The sequence below is a fragment of the Oryx dammah genome, unplaced genomic scaffold, assembly GCF_014754425.2.
Source record: "Oryx dammah isolate SB20612 unplaced genomic scaffold, SCBI_Odam_1.1 HiC_scaffold_5, whole genome shotgun sequence".
Classification (NCBI taxonomy): domain Eukaryota; kingdom Metazoa; phylum Chordata; class Mammalia; order Artiodactyla; family Bovidae; genus Oryx; species Oryx dammah.
Window position 1 is genome coordinate 14093678 of NW_024070189.1, and position 22585 is coordinate 14116262.

Here is a 22585-nt window from a genome sequence, read left to right on the forward strand (position 1 = left end):
AATTTTGACAAGGATGTGAAGAATAAGCATTATCATACACTGCTGATGGAAATGTGAAGTGGTAAAACCAGTTTGGAAAATCGTTGGCAGTTTCTTAAAAAGTTGAAACATACAGCAACCAGAAGACCCAACCAATCAAATCCTAAGTATTTACCCAAGAGAAACAACAAATGTCTACATCAAGATTTTTACTTCAGAAATTAAGGGAGACTTATATTAACCCCAAACTGGAAACAAATGTCCATTAAGACCTGAATGGATAAACAAGTTATAGTATATCCATAAAATGGAATAAAAAATGAATAAAAAAAGGCAAAAAAAGGCAAAAATTAAAAAATAAAAGGAAGCTACTGATATTACTTGGATGAGTCTCAAAACAATTACGCTGGGTGAAAGAACCCAGGCTAAACAACAGTGCATGATTTCATCCATGTAAAATCTGTATAATTCCATCTACATAAAATTCTAGAAAATGTAAATTAATCTATAATGAGGGAAAACAGATCAGTGGTTGCCTAGGAAGGAAGGGAATATTTTGTTTGGCTTTGGCTCTAAGTTTAAAAAATATAACAGCAAGTATCAGGAATATGCACCATTACAGTACTCTGATTTTAATTACACAAAGACCAATCTGAGAGGCTATTCACTTTAACAATTACTGCACACTCTCATGCCACACTCTAAGCCTTTGTTCCACAATTATTTCTTGTCCACTTACCCAAAGGAACTGTGAAGGTCTTCTGTTAAAAAATACTCCTGACACTATAAACACCAACACAGTGATGGGCTAAATTCTCTATAATGTTAGTAAGTATTTCAAAGTACTTTGAATGAGTAGGTGAGGGATCTTTCACAGAACTCTAGTTCACTTGGCTTAACTTAACTTGTACATGCCAGGGTGTACCTGTTTACATCTCATCACAGTTCACCGTATGTCTTATTTGCGGAGTAGGGCAAGAGAAGACAGTTTCTCCCCCCCGCCACCCACCCACAGGTTTTATTAAGAAATAACTGGCATACATCAGTGTATAAATTTAAGGTATACAGTATGATGTTTCGATTGACACATATTGTGAAATGATTACCACGATAGGTTTAGTTAACATCCATCATCTCATGTAGATGTAATTTTAAAAAAAGAAAAAAAAGTTCTCGTGAGGAGAACTCACAGGATCTACTCCCTCAACAACTTTCCAATCATATAGCAGTCTTAACTATAGTCATCACGTTGCACATTACATCCACAGAACTTATTTATCTTACAAATGCAAGTTTGTATCTTTTGTCTACTTTCTCCAACTTCCCCTCCCCCAAACCCTCACCTCTGATAACCACAAATCTGATCTCTTTGAGTTTGATGTGTGTTTGTGCACGTTTTTTTTTTTTTTTAAAGATTCCATATATAAGTGAGAACATACAAAATATGTCTTTCTCTGACTTCTTTCACTTAGCCTCTAGGTCCACTCATGTTGTTGCAAATTGTAGGATATCCTCTTTTTATGGCTGAATAATATTCCATTGTGTGTGTGTGTATATACACACATACATATAGGTATATATATTATATGCATATATACATACATACATGTGTGCACACACACACACTCCACAACTTCTTTATCCATTCATCCACAGAAGAACATTTAGGGTGTTTTCACATCTTCACAATTATAAATAATGCTGCTGTGAACATAGGCGTGCAGATATTTTTTGAAGAGCAAGACAGTTTAAGTAGATCAATCCCAGTCATTCACAGCCCCAAAGAATCCAGAGGGAAAAAGAGAGTTGATTCTAGTTCTCTTAAAGGTCTAGATCATTTTATGGCAGGACAGGCATGGGACAAAGGATTTTCTATTATTCAATAGATCAGGACAAGTAAAAAAAAAAATAATTGAACTTATAGGCCTCTAATTCATCAAAATTAAAGTAAGTCTAAGAATTCACCAAAGCACTGAGAAGATAAATGATATACCCATATTATGTATGTAGGAGGCAGAGGGTTTTGGGAAAGAGATAGCTTGTTAAAACCTCCAGGGCCCATCAACATACAACTAGCTTAAGAAGATGTGGTGGATACACACACACATATATATATTACTTAGTCATAAAAAGAATGAAATATTGCCATTTGCAGCAACATGAGTGGATCTGAAGAACATCATACTTAGTGAAGTAAGTCAAAGACAAGTATTACATATCATTCACACATGGAATCTAAAAAATAATACAAATGAATCTATTTACAAATCGGAAACAGACTCACAGACATAGGAGACAAATTTATGATAACTGAAAAGGAAAAGGGAGGATGGGAACAGGGATAAATTAGGAGTATGGGATTAAGAGCCACACACGACTACATAATACAGATGGACTACACGATTTACTGCATTGCACAGGGAATGATACGTGGTATCTTACAACAACCTATAATAGAAAATAATCAGAAATGTATGTATATGTGTGTGTATGTGTACATATTAAAAGATGCCTGCTCCTTGGAAGGAAAGTTATGACCAATCTAGACAGCGTATTAAAAAGCAGAGACATCACTTTGCCAACAAAGGTCTGTCTAGTAAAGCCTTGGTTTTTCCAGTGCTCATGTACGGATGTGAGAGTTGGATTATAAAGAAAGCTGAGTGCAGAAGAACTGATGCTTTTGAAGTGTGTTGGAGAAGACTCTTGAGAGTCCCTTGGACTGCAAGGAGATCCAACCAGTCCATCCTAAAGGAAATCAGTCCTGGGTGTTCACTGAAGGACTGATGTTGAAGCTGAAACTCCAATACTTTGGCCACCTGATGCAAAGAGCTGACTCATTTGAAAAGACCCTGATGCTGGGAAACATTGAGGGCAGGAGGAGACAGAGGACGACAGAGGATGAGATGGTTGGATGGCATCACTGACACAACGGACATAGGTCTGGGTGGACTCCGGGCGTTAGTGATGGACAGGGTGGCCTGGCGTGCTGTGGTTCATGGGGTCGCAAAGAGTTGGACACGACTGAGCGACTGAACTGAACAGATGTATACATACATAATGTAATCACTTTGCTGCATACAATATTGTAAACCAACTATACTTCAATAAATAGACAGGCCTGACAGGAACTAATATATGTAAAATGACTGCTGCACGTAGAACAACACAGTTTGGCAACCATCAAAAAATAACGATAAAGTCGTTTTTATTTTTTAATAATAAAGAAGAAAACCTTTCAGGTATAAACACAGAACAGATTAAAAAATCAGTGGTTATTTTTAAAGCTAATTTAAGAATTTTAAATAATTCTGTGTCTTCCCAAGCTTACAACTATTCAGAGATGAAATAAATGACTGTAGAATATTCAGATAACAAAGGCATCTGATGTGTAGTTTGTCGGATATGCCTGGCTAGGCCATTTCCTTCTCCTGTGACCTAGATCTTTCTTCAGAAACTCGCTACCCAATTCCAACAGCTCCACTTTCTACCTTCTGTAAAAGGTATTCCTAAGAGAGTCCTCTCCAGTCTCTACAGAAGACAGGTTTAACGTGTAGAGTCACAGTTCTCGAGATCTGGTACAGGTACCACTGGGAATTTCTGATACTCTCTCAGCAGGTCTTCAAGGGTAAAACTATTTTCATAATCAAATGTTATTTCAGTTTTCACACTCATTCTCTCATGAGTGTTCTGTGGAGATTTCCCTAGCCTATATGATGACACTTTATATAACACACTGAACACAGAAGCAAATCTAAAAATCCAGTTCAGTTCTGTTCAGTTCAGTCGTTCAGTCGTGTCCAACTCTTTGCGACCCCATGAATCTCAGCACGCCAGGCCTCCCTGTCCATCACCAACTCCCGGAGTTCACTCAGACTCATGCCCATCGAATCCGTGATGCCATCCAGCCATCTGATCCTCGGTCGTCCCCTTCTCCTCCTACCCCTAATCTCTCCCAGCATCAGAGTCTTTTCCAATGAGTCAGCTCTTCGCATGAGGTGGCCAAAGTACTAGAGCTTCAGCTTTAGCATCATTCCTTCCAAAGAAATCCTAGGGTTGATCTCCTTCCAGTTATATTCTATTATGGCAGATATTAAAAAAAATTGCAACAATGCAAAATAATGCCTCTCACTAATATTTCTGTTTTGGAAAATTTTAAATGTTGTTTATGTTAATATGTAAAAGGTTTTCATTGTCATTATGAAATATATTAATATTTTTTAAAAAATCTTTCAGTGTTAATCTCTAACACAGTGAGTATTGAGATATAATCCACATAAACGAAAGCTCTTAGGGGTCCACAATAATTTTTTAGAGTATAAAAGGGGTCCTAGACTAAAAAGTTTAAGAAGAGTAACACTGCCTTCAAAGATGAAGGAAAAAATCCCCCAAATCGTCAGACATCTTGCATCTTCAAGCATGCAAATCTCAGTATACTGTTGGAAGAAGCACACGGAATCAACACATAAAGGGAAGTACAGAAGGTCTGAATCACTCCAAAGGAGGGCAGGAAGGGACATGGGGTTTTAGACCACCCTGAATTCCTGGGTCCAAAAAAAAAAAAAAAATTCTTGAATTTAACTACATATGCTCATTTGAGTATCCTCAGGTAGGAATGTAGCCTTTAATAATTTGTCCCGGTGAAAAAGCACAGTCTTCTTCACCTGATGGTGTACAAGATTATCCAAAGTGAAGGCGGCCCGTGATGGACTGAGCGGTTCCTCCCCATCCCCGTCCCCAGTGTCATATACTGGAGCACGGATCCCTGGTGAGATGTGTTGGGAGATAGGGCCTTTAAGGAGGTAATTAAAGTGAAATGAGGTCACAGGAGCAGGGCTGAAAGGACTGGCGTTCTTACAAGCGGAAGACACAGAGCTCCCTCTGTACGTGCAGAAGAAAGGCCACGCGAGGACACAGCAAGGAGGCCACCATCTATCCACAAGCCAGGAAGAGCCTCTCACCAGAAACCAACCGTGCCAGCACGTTCCTCTTGACCTCCTAACCTTCACATTCTCAGAACATTTCTGCTAAGCTACCCAGTCTGTGGGACTTAAGACACCCCGTCTGTGGTACCCTGCCTATATACTCTGTTTCCATATAAGCACTCCATAAATATACTGAGTAAGAGGGTGAAAATGGGAGATTTTTTTTAAGGGAGAGGAGATATTGAATAGATATCTGCACAGCTCACACACCATAATTGATGCTGTGTGGCCACTAAGGAGATGTTGAAGTGCTGTTCTTCTCAAGATGTCGCCTACTTTTTTTTTTTTTCTTTTTCTCTTTGATTAGAATCAGGACAGAAACATCCACATTTTTTTCCTATTGGTTAGTATCAGGTCTAAAATTCATGCTTTCATATCTCAGTTCATACCATAACTAACTCATACCATTCGCTATTATGTTAAGAGAGCCCCACCTCTCAATGGCTCTAAGATTGACAGTTATGACATGCTTTCAGCTCCTTTACTCTTTCCATGAGGGTCACGGGAAGGCTTATACAAGACCCGTTCATGCCTCTTACCAATTCCAGGAAATTCCTTTTTTTTTTTTTTTTAAGTCAAATCTAACTGGCTTGGGAATTGTTTCAGTGGCTCTCGAACAAAGGGCAAAATACCCCAGGGGCAGGTCGGTCAGCAGGCCCTATAGCCCTGCAGGAGAAGAAACTGATTTAACTGAACCACTGTGGTCTCCAATCCACAGCAGCTCTCCAGCTGTGAGAAAGGCCCAGCAGATGAAAAGGATGCGGGAGGAAAATGTTGGATCAGTCTTACATTTTGATTTTAAAAATGTTTCAGAGTAAGAGACTCCCTCCCTCTCAGCATCGTCTTTCCTCAAACACAGAGACCATGTCTCATTTGGCACCATCTTCCCTGTACAAAGCACATTCGCAGTAAGTGCTGAAACACACAAGTGCTCAAATGCATTTCAGTGGAAAGGGAAGCTGAACGAACATTGATAAGAATATTCAAAAAAAAGTGACTTGAAATTACTCTGTTATAGAGATATTTATAGAAAAAGGAGAGGCACTGAAATTCAATGTTACTTGAAAAAAAAATTTTTAAACCCTCTAAATTAAAAGAGCACAGGGACAACCCAGAGGGATAGAGCGGGGTGGGAGGTGGGAGGGGGTTTCAGGATAGGGGGACACATGTATACCTATGGCCAATTCATGTTGATATATGGCAAAAACCATCAAAAGTATTATAATTATCCTCCAATTAAAATAATTTTTTAAAAAGAAAAAAAAAGAGCACAAAGCAAAGTTCTTATCTAAATGTTTTAGAGGTTGTCTGATGTAATATTAGTTTCGGATTAACATTTACTGAACTAATACATATGAAACACGACATTAGGTGCAAACTCTAGTAGGAATCAAATACAAGAAAACTGTGTTTTTATCTGTTAAATGAAACTGATGGCTCCTGGCTGAACAAGCATGCATGTTCTTTACACAGAATTTGAAATGTGGTTTGAACCACTGAGAAAACAAATCCTAAACAAGTGGTACTTCTGCTGTCACAACATACCTTGACGCTTCTTTGAGCATCCCTGGGGATAAACGTGGACTCCGGTAACTTACTCCTGTGGGAAAATGCTATCTTCTTAGCCCTGAGGCATCCCAGGAGCACTCACAGCCCACAATGAGGAATTCCTCCACTCTGTTCCCATGCAGCCCACTCACGCGGCCACCAAACACTCTAAGTATTATTTCTTACATCCTTCACCTTGCTGTTTGGTGAAAATCACTACCTTCTATGTTTCAGAAGTTCAAAATATTGTTTTTAACAAGAAAAAACAAATAAAAACCAGATCTAGAGACTCCTGGCAGGGATGAAGTAAGGAGGTAACTGCCATAATTCAAAATAGATTCTCAGAGCCAAAAGCTGCTGCCAAGTTACATTTAGTTAGCAAAAAATAACAGTAAAATAAGTGTCACAGTCACTAGCAGAAATACAAATTCACTAGTAAAACCAGCTTCTTAGTACGCTTCCTGTGAGGATACATAACAACATAGGTATGAACTTAAATACCCATTAAACTACAGACATCTTTGTTTGCATTCCTGACATCTATGATATATACAGGCCTCATTGTCAGTAAATGAAGTTCCCTTATCCTATACTCTCATGCTAACACTACCCCTTTCGGTCTTTAATTCCTCACTATTTCAACCCCCACCTAATAGATTAAAAAATGTATACATATGTACAAAACACCTAAGACTGAATGAATGAAACACTTGTACGAATAATGAGGTGTTACGTATAACACTTGCCTGCAGGAACCGGAAAAACACAGCTAAGCCAGAATTAAACAGGATGTAGAAATGAACAGGCCTTCTACTCTTAGACAACACTTCCCCGAAAGTGCCACAAATGCGTAATAATTATTAATAAATATGAATTGGAAAGAATCCTCTCCTATAGTAGCCTCAAGCCTTTAATGTTACTAAAACAAGATGTAAGAAATACATGTTGCCCAATTTTCAAAATCTCACTATGGCTGGAATATGCCAAGTGAAAGTGAAAGTCGCTCAGTCTTGTCCGACTCTGCGACCCCATGGACTGTGTAGTCCACGGAATTCTCCAGGCCAGAATACTGGAGTGGGTAGCCTTTCCCTTCTCCAGGGGATCTTCCCTACCAAGGGATCGAACCCAGGTCTCCGGCGTTGCAGGTGGATTCTTCACCAGCTGAGCCACAGGGAAGCCCAGAATATGCCAAACCACCCCCCATATCTTAAACTTCAGTGAATATGAGAAAATGTTTTCAGTTACTGTACATATTTTAGTATTTCATCTAAAGATATTAAAACCTCTTGGTAACATCCTTAGGTAAGAATCACAACACTAGTGAGTGAGGAGCCAGGATTTAAAAGGAGCAGACTGACCGCTCTTCACTATTACAATATACTACACAGTAGTCTTACAAAATGAGGTAGATTCATGGAGAGATCTCGTAAATGAAAAAATAAAAGTACAAACCAAATGTATATCAGGAAGTGGTGTGGGATGGGACCTGGCCTTCTCAAAGTCTGAAAGTTTTTGAAGAGAGTGTACTGATTTGTGCTCTGCTAGAATATAAGCTCCTCAAGGGCAGAGAGCATTCTGCATTCATAGTTGTACTCCTGTTTAAGAATAAAGCTTGGAACAAGTGAGCATACCGTGAAGGTATTTATTTGAAGAGGGTTATCTTTTTAGAAAGAGAGAAGTAGGAACGTGTCGCACACTAATTTAAAAAATACTTGTTAATTGAGGCAGTTTAAAACAGTATGCAAGAAAATCTGTACTCAAACATTCACAGTCTTCTCTGACCCACTCCTGACTCCCCAGGAGAAGAACGCAGCAAACAGACATGGAAAACTAATTTGGGTTTGTTATATTTTTAGTCTTGGGCGATAAAAATAAGATGAAGAAAAACTGTTAGCATGATGTAAACAGGAAAAAATCCAAAAGGAAATAAAAAAGGAAAATAATAACAAAAAAAGAGAAGACAGTAATTAAGTAGGTTTGAACCCCATCACTACCTGGTTTCAATAAAACAGAATTAAGCTCAAAGCACTCATCTTCTACAAAGTTTTTGTACTATATATTTCTGCATTTATTTACTCTGGTTCCTATCCATTAATATAGAACCAAGAGAAAACAAAAAATTTATAATAATTTACAAGGTTATAATAATAACCATTTAGTTCTACTGAAAAGCCAGCACTCAAAAATGTTTGTCAATTCCACATCGGAAATAATCTAGTTAAACAACTCTGGCTTAGAGGACACCAAAAAGCATCAAGTTATCAGAGCAACATCATATTCCATGGACTAAAAACACAAACAGTTCAGCATATGATGAAGTAGTTAGTTCCTTTATCCTTCTATTTATTATTATGACAATGATCAGATTCACATAAAGATATGCCATTTTGGTCACTTAAAAGTTAACCAATATCCTTGTGAAGAAAAATATTATTATTTTAGTTTAATTTTCAATTTTATTTTCCTTTTCTAGGCTAACTTATTTTATCCTAATATTTATATTTGTATAAAACTTGTTCCCCAATCAAACATAATCTTTATTTTACAAAATATTTCTAAAAATCTTTCCTCATAACAAAGGTCCCACAGTCCTTGACCATTCTCAGGGTACCTCTTTGAGAGATTTAGCTATAAAAATAATTGAAAATGTCAATGATGACTAAATATTTATGCTTATTAATCTCTCAGGCAAAGCTACAAACCTTATAAGATCTAAAATTAAAAAGCTTGTTTTTAACTTCAACTACCTAAATATTGTTTCAAAAAATATTAACTGCATTTAATTCCTTATTTTAAAAATAGCATTAGGCATAAGAAACACCTCTGAGTGATTGAACAGAGAATGCATATCACTGCATGAGATTTGCAGAAGAAATTTATAAGAACTCTAATGTTCTTATAAACATTGCCTGTGAGTTAGAGAATACTTCAGTTGGTAAATAAATCTGCTAGACTTGATCTCAGATGGATCTGAACTAATACTTACTTTGTTGATATTTCTCTGAAATATTTTTCCATCAGACTGATAAAACACAAGATAAATCATAGTACCAAATCTATAGCAAAAACTTTGCCATGAAAATACAACTTACTGAGGATCAATTTGATTATCATTAACCTATTTTAAAAAATAGTGACTAACTATAAATCAGGGACTGAAACCACATTTTTTCTACCAATAGTCATTGTCACTTGATTATCTGTCAAGAAAAGATTCTATGCATGAATTCTTCAAGTCTTTATCTCAATAGCATCCAACTGTAATGAACAAGCACGCTCAAGGCTAGCCACACTTTAGTGAACGTGTGCTTCAGTTCATGTCAGTTCAGTTCAGTCACTCAGTCGTGTCCAACTCTTTGTGACCCCATGGATTGGAGCATGCCAAGCCTCCCCGTCTATCACCAACTCCTGGAGTTTACTCCAACTCATGTCCATCAAGTCAGTGATGCCATCCAACCATTTCATCCTCTGTCGTCCCCTTCTCCTCCCACCTCCAATCTTTCCCAGCATCAGGGTCTTTTCTAATGAGTCAGTTCTTTGCATCAGGTGGCCAAAGTATTGGAGTTTCAGCTTCAACATCAGTCATTTCAATGAACACCCAGGACTGATCTCCTTTAGGATGGACTGGTTAGATCTCCTTGCAGTCCAACGGACTCTCAAGAGTCTTCTCCAACACCACAATTTGAAAGCATCAATTCTTCCGCACTCAGCTTTCTTTACAGTACAACACTCACATCCATACATGACCACAGGAAAAACCATAGCCTTGACTAGACGGACCTTTGTTTGCAAAGTAATGTCTCTGCTTTTCCATATGCTGTCTAGGTTGGTCATAACTTTCCTTCCAAGAAGAACTTCCTTCCTACATAGCCCTTCCTTCCTACATTGAATTATTCTTCTGTGTGCTTCCACTAAACAAAAAGTTACTAAGTCTCTGGGAAGCCTATACAAATGCTGATCAAAGTGAGGTTGCCGTTTTAAATGGCAATGCATTTCCTATTTCCCCAAACACTCAACACTCTATGCTCAGTCTGAGTTGTTTTCTTAATCTAGGCATCAAATCTACATACTAAAAGGACAGTATCAGTGGCCCAAAAGGTTTAGGTACTAAGCACTTAAAAAGCAGAAAAACTACTGCTAAAAGTATAAAGGGAAACCAGCCCAAGCTTATGGGCATCAACTTGATATATCCAGGATATACTATTTCCTCCCACCAAGCCTCAGTGGCCTTACTTAACCCTTTTGACAATTATGGGACAAGAAGAACCTAGACAAATGTAATACTACTTCTGTCTTCAAATCACACTTAGCTCTCCTTAATCACTCCCACTAAACTCCATTTCTCCATCAAAGAGAACTCTGAAATGGTGTAATGGTGTTGAGGTGATGAGTATTCTAACAACTGTTTTAAATCTTATAAAATAACAATTTCAGCTGTGAGGAATACCATGACCCAAAGCCTTCCTGCCCACCAGAAAGTTCCTCTATGGCACCAAAGGACACCTGAGGCAGTTGTCTGGGAAAGAGACAACTACAGATAACAGGGCTACCACATAGCCCTGGTCATCATCTGCTTGTGAGATCCAGGAAGCAAAGAAACACACCCAATCCTCAGGGGTCCAGTTCTCTCACTGGATTTCCCATTCTCCTGTTCTCCCAGCTTACGAAGCTCTCTCCCTTGTAGAAACATCGGAACACCTCCTTAAACACTATTCCTCCCAGATCACCGGCTTTGGTCTCCCCAAATAGCACAGAGGCCTGGAGAAGACTCTTGACCATCTAATCCCACCATCTACGGAAGTCCAGACAATTGGCTGGAGTTCTGTTTTGATGACCACACTCTTGAATTATGTGGCAGAAATGCCTGAGAGGACATTCATTAAGGAAAAGAACTACAGAGAGTCTTTGATAGTTGAACTTGATTCTGCACCATTTTTTCAAACTCCCTTGGAAGACTCTATTTTCTTTATTTGGAACTGATTTCCTCCTAGTCTTTTTTACATGCGAAGGTCAGAATTTTTTTTTTTTTTTTTTTGATTCATTGCTCTACCATAAACCTCGGTACAAAGGTGAGTCAAAACCAGTCAATAAAGAACAGTGACTGCCACCATGATCATCCCATAGTGGGTCAACAAGTCATTAGCGTTCTTTATAGTTTTTTCTTCTTGAGATCTGAAACATTCAGGAAAGTGAACACTAACTTACAAGCAACTGTGACTTTTCTGACTAGGAAAGAAAAATACACAGTATGATTAAACTCATGGCAAATGTTTTCTATCTCCTTCTAGGGCCCTCAAGCGCCAGCCTTAACTCATTCATCCCCTCTCCCCTCAATTCCTTTTGTCCAACCAGCCCCACCTGCTTCACCTTTCCAAGCCCGACTCTTGCCTTTCAGCCTCACACAAGAGTATCCTACTCTCCAGAAGAGATTCATTCCTAAGCCAAAGACTTACAAGGTATTGACCATTTTGCCTTTTCGATTCCTCCTTACCTTAAACCTCCATATACCGCTCATCTTCATGACTAATTCTCCTAAATCCAGATTTCCCCTTAAGATCTTTGGATTCAGAGTCTTACAGGCACTCTCGGGAATAATCACCAATAGATTACAATAGTGAAGCAGGTTACAGGGGAATCCTGACTACTCTTTCATAGACTCAGAAACCCATATCTATTGCACAGAAATACCAGGGCAATGAGCAGCCTTCTCTATAAAAACCACAGATGAAAACGGAGCTGAACCACCGTGGGCTCCAGAATTTTCCTCATTCTTCATTCCTACTTTTCTGTGAATACTCTTAAAGGAGCACAAATCCAGGAATTCAAATTAAAAACAAAACAAAACACTGTTTGTCAGGTCACTCCAAAATTATGGAAAGGTGTGGGAGTATTAGCTCCAGCTCCAACCTCCTACAGTTTTCAAGACATGAGGTAACTAGCAGAATATGGCTGCGCGGTCCTCCCCTTCAAGTGCCAAGAACCACAGGCCTGATCCAGCTCCATCCCAACCTCTGGGGTAATTCTGGCTAGGCTTCTCTGTATTTCAATCTCCTAATGTTTTCACAGAGAGTGTCAGAATGCTGTTGCTTCCTAACAGGAGTGTTAATCAATACAAATGTAAACTTACTGCTAAAAAATGTTATATGAACAGGTTACAAAGACAATCATACACAGATAAATACGATTTGTGACAACATGGTCACAATATTCTTTGGACTCCAGAGAAAGCTTGAAGAAAAAAAAAAAAATTATCTCTTTAAGAATTCCTGCCCTGAGGAAGCAACTCCTCCTATATTTTGAGACCAGAGCTCTCACTTACCTAGATCACTTATCTAGACCATCTCTAATCCTGAAAACAAAATGGAAAAAAAAAAAAAGGGAACAAAGCCTTTTAAAATCTTATTCCAACCATTGTTTAAAACTAGTGTATTTTGTGAGCTTCCCTGGTAGCTCAGTTGGTAAAGAATCTGCCTGCAATGCAAGAGACCTGGGTCCGATTCCTGGATCGGGAAGATCCCCTGGAGAAAGGAATGGCAACCCACTTCAGTATTCTGGCCTGAAGAATTTCATGGACGGAGGACCCTAGTGGGCTACAGCCCATGAGGTCACAAACAGTTGGACACGACTGAGTGACTTTCACTTTATTCATTTATTCAATAATTAGAAAACTGTCCCAAGTTTTGTTTTTTTAACTTCCATATTCTATTATTTTCATATTAGCATGAAAACAAAACTAGATTATTCCCTTTCTTTTCTCTTACTGAGGTTCAGTTCAGTTGCCCAGTCGTGTCCAATTCTTTGCAACCCCATGGACTGCAGCACGCCAGGCTTCCTTGTCCATCACCAACTCCCAGAGCTTATTAAAACTCATGTCTATCGAGTCGGTGATGCCATCCAACCATCTCATCCTCTGTCATCCCCTTCTCCTCCCGCCTTCAATCTTTCCCAGCATCAAGATCTTTTCAAATGAGTCAGTTCTTCCCATCAGGTGGCCGAAGTATTGGAGTTTCAGCTTCAGCATCAGTTCTTCCAATGAACACCCAGGACTGATTTCCTTTAGGATGGACTGGTTTGATTTCCTTGAAGTCAAAGGGACTCTCAAGAGTCTTCTCCAACACCACATTTCGAAAGCATCAGTTCTTCAGCACTCAACTTTCTTTAGAGTACAACTCTCACATCCATACATGACTACTGGAAAAACCATAGCCTTGACCAGATGAACCTCTGTTGGCAAAGTAATGTCTCTCCTTTTGAATATGCTATCTAGGTTGGTCATTGCTTTTCTTCCAAGAAGCAAGTGTCTTTTAATTTCATGGCTGCATCACCATCTGCAGTGATTTTGGAGCCCCCAAAAATAAAGTCTCTCACTGTTTCCATTGTTTCCCCAATTACTTGCCATGAAGTAATGGGATCAGATGCCATGATCTTAGTTTTCTTAATGTTGAGTTTTAAGCCAACTTTTTCACTCTCCTCTTTCACTTTCATTAAGAGTTCGTCTCTTTAGTTCTTCTTCGCTTTCTGCCATAAGGGTGGTGTCATCTGCATATCTGAGGTTACTGATATTTCTCCCAGAAATCTTGATTCCAGCTTGTGCTTCATCCAGCCTGGCATTTCACATGATGTACTCTGCATACAAATTAAATAAGCAGGCTGACAATATACAGCCTTGATGACTCCTTTCTTGATTTGGAACCAGTCTGTTATTCCATGTCCAATTCTAACTGTTGCTTCTTGACCTGCATACAGATTTCTCAGGAGGTCTGGTGGTCTGGTATTCCTATCTCTTTCAAAATCTTCCACAGTTTGTGGTGATCCACACAGTCAAAGGCTTTGGTGTAGTCAATAAAGCAGAAGTAGGTGTTTTTCTGGAACTCTCTTACTTTTTTGATGATCCAACGGATGTTGGCAATTTGATATCTGGTTCCTCTGCCTTTTCTAAATCCAGCCTGAGCCTCTCAAGTTCACTGTTCAAGTACTGTGGAAGCCTGGTTGGATACTTTTGAACACAACTTGGCTAGCATGTGAGATGAGTGTAATTCTGCAGTAGTTTGAACATTCTTTGGCATTGCCTTTCTTTGGGATTGGAATGAAAACTGACCTTTTCCAGTCCTGTGGCCACTGCTGAGTTTTCCAAATTTGCTGGCATATTGAGTGCAGCACTTTCACAGCATCATCTTTTAGGACTTGAAATAGCTCCACTGGAATTCCATCACCTCCCCTAGCTTTGTTCATAGTGATGCACTATGAAGGCCCACTTGACTTCACATGCCAGGATGTCTGGCTCTAGGTGAGTGATCACACCACTGTGATTATCTGGGTCATTAAGATCTTTTTGTACAGTTCTTCTGTGAAGTCTTGCCACCTCTTCTTAATATCTTGTGCTTCTGTTAGGTCCATACCATTTCTGTCCTTTATTGTGCTCATCTTTGCATGAAATGTTCCCTTGGTATCTCTAATTTTCTTGAAGAGATCTCTAGTCTTTCCCATTCTATGGTTTTCCTTTATTTCTTTGCACTGATCACTGAGAAAGACTTTCTTATCTCACCTTGCTATTCTTTGGAACTCTGCATTCAAATGGTTATATGTTTCCTTTTCTCCTTTGCCTTTCACTTCTTCTCTCAGCTATTTGTAAGGCCTCGTCAGACAACCATTTTGCCTTTTTGCATTTTTTTTTTCCTTGAGGATGATCTTGATCACTGCCTCCTGTACAATAACATGAACCTCTTCCATAGTTCTTCAGGCACTCTGTCTATCAGATCTAATCCCTTGAATCTATTTGTCATTTCCACTGTATAATAATAATAGGTCTCCCCGTCCTATTCTTCCGCCATCTTGATTTAGGATCAGGTTAGCATTAACTGATAGCAGGTGTATGGGGCTTCTGCTAACTGTGCCTAGCAGAAAATCTCCTTGTAAACAGCCATTCCAAAAAATGGTGTCTGCCTGATTCCTGAGAAAGAAATCACTGTTCTTATTCTCTATATGATAGTTTCCTTATAACTAATCTTTCTGATTCTGTCTCTTTCAAGTTGAGTTCTCAAGAATCATCCCTAGATAAATAATAATTACTGGTTCTAATAGTTTCTAAAATATGATATTTATCTTGTCTCAAGATACCTTTTTGGGGAAGTTGTCACATACAGAACTTTTCCACCTCTGCTTTCCAGTTAACAGCTGGACTGGTTTCTAGTTACAGCCTCAACCTTATACTACTAAATGATGTTAATATTTGAATCCTATATACTCCTGTTTCCCTTAACTGAAATAAAGATGTAAGACAGAAAGGTGAAAGCAGAATTTCACTTATATCCTATCATGTAAACTGTTATCTTCCATTTTAAAGGTTTTTTTCTCAATGTGGTAAGTTATTTCAGAACAAAAGAAAACTACACAGGAACACAATGCAGTAAGCTCACATAGATGACCTTTGATAGATGCTAAAAAAAGCTTTTTTTTTTTTTAAACAAATGCTAAAAAAAACTTTTTTTAAAAAAAACAAATGCATACCTGTAGGATTGGAGTAGGAAATAGCAACAGACTCCAGTATTCCTGCCTGGGAAATCCCATGGACAGAGAAACCTGGCAGGCTATGAGGTCTAAAAGAGCTGGACGTGACTGAGCACACACAGGCACATACCTAACAGGATAACTGCTATTTGTAAGGTTAAAATGATGAAATCACAATTTTATACTGCCTTATAATTCATGAACATCTAATTCATTATCCAGACTTCCCATTTTGGAAGCTGGGAAATACTTTCACTTGGAAGCCAATCTAAAAACAAAAATAGTTTTATAAAGACAGGAAAGCCCCCCTTGTTAGATTACACACCAGGATGTAGTATTAAAGTGATTCTTGGGGGCTTTGGGAAAAATAAAACTGTTTAAATTGTGTTTTCAGTGCTGGGGCTTCAAAATATCAATGCTTTTCCACCCTCTGGAGATTTTCGTTGGGCCATACCACAAACTAGAAAGCATTTAAAAACAGACACACACACACATATGGAATTTGCTTATCTAGTAAAGTTCTCAAAAGCTCCCTCCTGGTGAATACTTTTAGTACACTAAAAATGAAGTGGAGATTCCTAGACCCAACTTCAGACCTTCTGAATCAGATCCGGAGGGTGAGCTCTGTTTCTACATTCCTTAACATAAATTTAAGTTATTCTAAAATGCCCTAATCTTATGTGCAAGTGAGGACAAATAAAACTAGGCAGTCATCAAATAATTGCTTGCCCTAATCCAGTGAAAGTGAAGTCGTTCAGTCATGTCCGACTCTTTGCGACCCCATGGACTGTGGCCTACCAGACTCCTCCATCCATGGGATTTTCCAGGCAACAGTACTGGAGTGGGTTGCCATTTCCTTCTCCAGGGATCTTCCCAACCCAGGGATCGAACCCAGGTCTCCCGCATTGCAGACAGACGCTTTACCCTCTGAGCCACCGGAGAAATCCCTGTACATTTATCAAAAGATCTACAGAGCTTCTATTTTTTGTTTGGTTGGTTTTTGGTAATACAGCAATCACTACTTCTGAATAGTTTCACTTCTATCTGCCTAACAGAACATAATAGCTACTACCAAACCAACCTTGACTACTGGTCCAGTACATTCCTCTCCGCATAGAAAAAAAGGCACCAAGTATCCAAAGCCAGACTGGATGTCCTGTCTTCAGCATAATAGTCAGCAGTCCCTACCAAGGGCAACACCAAAAATATCTCCTGAGCCAAATGGAAATTCTTGGCAATAATGTCTCTCCTTGTAAGCCCTTTCTGGAGATCTGCATATTAAATGGACTGCAGCAGTGACAGGTTAACACAGGATGGTCATCAAATAAATCCATTATCAGCAGGTAGAGAGCAGGGTCCAAGAAAAGTGAGCCATTCCAGCAGCAAGTTTTGACAGAAAACACAGAAAGCAGAAAAGGCCTCACTGGGATAGAAGAGTATTAAAAACCAAATCAGCAAAACAAACTAAATTTGCCTCCTTTACAAATTTACCTCTTTTCAGGGAGAGAAATCATTGACAAGATTTTAACTGAAAGATACATGGCCCTGACTTACTGAAACTTTTCGATAAGCGGTCACACCTCTCTCCAAATATAGAGATATATGACAAAGTGTTAAGTGATCACAATTTTATTAAAAGAGAATGAATGTGTAACAAAAGCCCACGCCATACTTGATAAACCCTCCAATGATAAATTCTATGGGTAATGAAATATTCTGCACCAGAACACTAAGACCTATGAGAGAATTAGATGTACATATTATTTGCCCTCAAAAGGATTAAGTACAGAGATAAGTGTACTTTCCACTATACCATGTCCTGTTTGAAGACACTAGAAAATTCTACAGCTATTCTTCAAAAGTTCCGAAATAATGAGCCTTCCTTAAACCCAAAAAGCACCTCAAAGTGCTAGGACCTAATTTCTTATTGAGGCTTCCCTCGTGGCTCAGTGATAAAGAATCCGCCTGCCATCTAGGAGACCGGGGTTTGATCCCTGGGTCGGGAAGATCCCCTGGACAAGGAAATGGCAACCTACTCTTGTATTCTTGCCTGTGAAATCCCGTGGACAGAGGAGCCTGGCAGGCTACAGTCCCCAAGGTCACAAAAGAATGGGACACGACGTAGCAAACCAATTTCTTGTTGACTTTAGATGTTAGTTTCTATTCCCCTTGCTAAAGGATGCTAGATAAGGTTCCAAGGAGTAATTATTACATTAACTAAAATGATACACTGCTAAACTATCTCCAGCACAGACTGTGAAAATCTGCAAGACAGGAAAGGATTAGAAATCCAATTTCCTACATGAAAGTTGAAGCACTGCTTCTTTTTTACTCTCCTCTCTGGGATTTTTTCATTGCCCTTCCAAATATGACAATTTGCAAATTCACATCCAGAGGAACATATTCTAAAACTATTCTAAGATGGGAGAAAAGGCTCCAATTTAAAGACTTGAGAATGTACTTTAATTCTATAGGCACAGGTTCACCAAATCAGCTAGCAATGATCTTAACCAAATGTATGATTCAGCCTTGCTGAAAGGAATTTTTTGTTTGTTTGTTTGTCTTAATTTAGAGGAAACTTCACATTTAAAATCCTCCCAACACGGAAGCTCCAAGCCTTCTACCTAGAACACAGGATAAGCCTTAGGATACTCACTGGAAAGGATTTAAGAATCTGTATTAAACATACTTTGTATACCAAAGTACTGGATGTTCTCTAACCTTCCTTTTAGCTCAAATCGTCCTTATTTTTCTTTGCCAACTTTACCAGACTACTCTTAGAGCCTCAGTAATTACAAATAGAACCTGGATGAGAAAATTCAGAATTAAAGCTGTCATCATTAAACCTAATTAAACAGTACAGACAGGAAGATGGCAGTAGAATAAAGCATTCTGAATTAGGGACAGGGAGAATATAATTAGTAGTTCACAGTCCCAGGGATGAAACACAGCATACAACAAAGTCTGGCTCGAGTTTGGGGCATAGTGGACAATGTCTCTGTCTCCCGGGTGGCAAGTGACCCACCCTAACAGAGGCAGACTCTGCCTTCTATTAATGCGACAAACTCTCTACCTTAAGTAACCAACCACCCGCAGGAAAACACATGTCCACTAGGAGAGTGAACTCTCCCATTTCAGCGTGAATTCTCCCTTGCTGGCAGTTTTCCTACTTTCTGTCCCCAAAAGGGAATCTATATAACTCAACACCGCAAACTGAAAGGCATCTCACCCCTACATGGCACTTGTGGTCCAAACAAAAGCCACGGTTTTAAGGAGGATGGGACGGATTCGCTCCCTTCGGTCAGTAAAGGGCTATGGCTGTTAGCCGAACCTCCTGCAGGCTCCGGCTTTGGATACTCGCCTCAAGTCATATTGTGATATCACCGTGACGGCCCCTTGATATTTAATGAGTCTCGACTGAAAATTAAAAAGACGATCTTATTGGGAGCCAGGGAGAGGAAGCTTGAACCTCCTGCGGAATGCCTCCGCAACAGACGGGGAGAGCGGCAATGCGGGCAGAAACCTCCCCGGCGCCCAGCCGGGGTGATCAGCTTTTCTGCAAGTTTTTCTCTACCTTCCACTGAATTAACCTAACAAGCCCCCACACCCACCCAGCCCTATCAGGAAAAGTCACACCGGCAACTCGCCGAAAGGCAGGGGGACAGCCCCGGGCGTGCCACCCAAGTTGAGGGTCTGACCGCCCTTTAACCCTTCCCGCCCCAAAGCCCACTCTGCACTCGGGGCAAACCTACGCTGTGCCAACTTTCCCGGCCGTCCCTCCTCCAATGCACCGCAGCCCAAACTTTGCAGCTCGCCCACCTGGCTGCACAGAGGAGCGAGGTGTCCGGGACACCGGGTGTCCCCACCCGGGACGGGCGGTGGCGCTGACCTTCACGCCAGCAACCCCGGCCCTCGACCCCCGAGCCTGGCGATTGCCACCTCTCGACCCTCCCCCGAGGCTCCAACAGCCTCCCCGCCAGGGTCCCCTACACCAGCACAAACCCCCCCCCACCAACCTCACCGCAAAACCTCTCGTGGGAAACCTGCGCTGGAGGCGGCTGCAGCTCGCCCTCGCGTGTCACGACTCCCCAAGACCCTCTGGGCCCCGGGAGAGCCTGGCTCCCAGCCCCGGCCTCCCTCCGGCCGCGCCTACTCACCATTGGTGAAAGGCTCCATTATTTGCGGCCCCCCCTGCCCCGGGCCGCGGCTCCTGAGAGCGGGAGCGCGCTAGCTTCCTCCTCCGAGAGCTCCGAGCGGCCCTGCGCACTGAGCATGCCCGGCGCGGCGCCCAGGGCTGCCGGGGAGGTGCCGCGAGGGGCGGCGCCGCTCCGCCCTCTCTGGGATCCGCCACTCCAGGTTTTGCAGACAGCTGCAGAGAGAGCCGGGGAATCTAGCGGGGGCGGCTGCTGGGAGGCGGCGGGACTGGGAGGGGCGTGTCCAGAACAAGCCTCTCCCCGGGCAGGAAGGCCGGCCGGCTCACGCTCTCCCTCTCTCCGGTCCAGCGCTCGGAACCGCGCTCAGTCCCTTTAAAGCAAACGGGATGGTCTGTCGCGTCTGGCAGGTGTCCCGGCTCTAGACAGTGGGAGCCCGGCACCAGCGCGTAACACGTCGCCCCACGGAGCGGACGTTCCAGAGATGGGACGAGAAACCCAGGCCACAGACGAGGCTGAAACACACGCCCCTCCGGTTGAGGCTTCAGTTAGCGCGATGGGATGCAGACCCAGTGGGGTCGCTGTCCTCACCCAGAGACCTGGGTGGGAGGTGGCCACGGGCGCCGAGATCTGAAGGCGGAGTAGGTAGCAGGCTGCGGGTGCAGGGCGCTCCGCTGACTGCCCAAGCTTCGAGTTTCCCCGGGAGGGGGTCCACCTCCCTTCGGCAAGGCTCCAGGGAACAGGCACTTTGTGTCGTCTCCTTAGGCTACTCGCTCTCCGCATAGTGGTCCCAAGCGATCGATGGCCTGGAGACTGAAAGGGGGGGGGGGCACCGCCGGGGGCCGGCACTCGGGGTCCTGTCCCCGGGCGGCTAGCGGGTTTGGGGGCGCCGCCTCTACCTCCTGGTGCAGGCAGATGACAAAACGCGGCGCTGGATCCGCCCGGGCCAACTGGCGCCGCAGGATGTGGGCAGAAGGCCTGGCCCCGCGGAGCCTGAAATCAACACCTGGCGAGGCTCCCCCCTCCACCACCACCACCCCCCAGGGTGTCGCCGTTGCGGCCCGGCCGGGAGGAGCTAGGCCCGAGAAACGGAAACTCCCTCGGTCGCCACCCCCGCCCGCATCCAGCGCCCCAGCCTCCAGCAGCCCCCAGCCATCACTGTTTCCGGCGTCAAACCCCGGGCAGGGCCGGCGAACCTTTGGGACGGAAACAAACCGGGGGGCGCCGTGAGCCTCTGGGAAGCTTGGGTGGGCCCTCGGCTTATTCGTCCCTTGCTCAGAGGATGCATCGCCGCCACGGCGAGGAGATCGCAGCCCTCCCAGGGCGCGGCCACCGCCTCATATCCCCTCTCCCCTCCTTCCCCCAACACAGCCCTGGCCCCAGCAGCAACTTGGCTCCCGCGACGCCTCCCGGTGCCTGGCAACTGTCACAGGGTCTCTTCCGAGGCTGTCAACAGCAGGGCGTCGCGTGCAAACAAGCTGGAAGCGAGCGCAAACAGCCTGGGCAAACGGGAGCGGCCGCGGCGCTGTTTGACCCGAGTGGGAATTTAGAAATTAGGTTTCGAAGAAGTAAAAAAATGCGTGCAATTATTGTATTTTGCAATGTTTCATTTTAAAGTGTCGATCGTATTAAATCGCCCACTTCCGCTTTAAAACCTCCAGTGGATACCAACGACACTTAGAATAAAATTGAAACTTTGCCTGAACTCTGGGACCGCATCTCCTACCTGTGCCCACGATGCTTTTTGTACGGAGGCCCTTCTGGCTGTTCCTGAAAGTCGCCAAGTTACATCCAATCATTCCTGTAACGCGTTCCTCGTGGATGAACTGTTGCTTCTGCCTCGTGCTTTTCCCTGCTTATTCCTTCTTGTCTTTCAGTGCTCAACTCAAATGTCATCTCTGCAGACCTCTTGCCTGACCCCCCAAAGGAAAATAGGTCCAAACATGATCTGCTAAGTAAAGACTGACCCCTGCTTTATCTTCACAGCACTGTCTAAAACAGTGTTTTTGTTCCTTCTTTCATTATTATCAATCTCTCTTTCCAGAATGCAAGCTCCAGGAAGACAGGGTCATTACCTTCATAAAGGGCTGTATCCTAAACCCTAGGATTTGTGAATGGAGGCCACAGTATATAGAGTTCTAGTTCTCTTGCAGTGTTGAAAACCCTTCCAGAGAACATTTCTGTATTGAGTGATGTGTTTGTGATCAGTACAGAGAAGGTCCGTATCGTATGACACTTCAAAGCTCCCCTTTTCTCTTGTTAGTTAGTTAGTTAGTGTTAGTTGCTCAGTCGTGGCCAACTCTTTGGGACCCCATGGACTGCAGTCCAGCAGGCTCCTCTGTCCGTAAGATTTTCCAGGCAAGGACACTGGAGTGGGTTGCCTTTTCCTTCTCCAGATGATCTTCCCAACCCAGGGAT

General features: G+C 42.1%; 1 protein-coding gene across 1 annotated transcript in view; it reads right to left on the minus strand.

Annotated features, from left to right (window-relative positions):
- LOC120863263 (leucyl and cystinyl aminopeptidase) overlaps nt 1–20306 on the minus strand; it is a 104487-nt gene extending 84181 nt beyond the window's left edge. Inside the window, exon 1 of the mRNA XM_040239367.1 lies at nt 20174–20306. Coding sequence (XP_040095301.1) covers nt 20174–20192 — 19 coding nt within the window. The 5' untranslated portion in view covers nt 20193–20306. The remainder of the gene's footprint in view (nt 1–20173) is intronic.
- Between the last annotated feature and the right edge of the window lie 2279 nt (nt 20307–22585).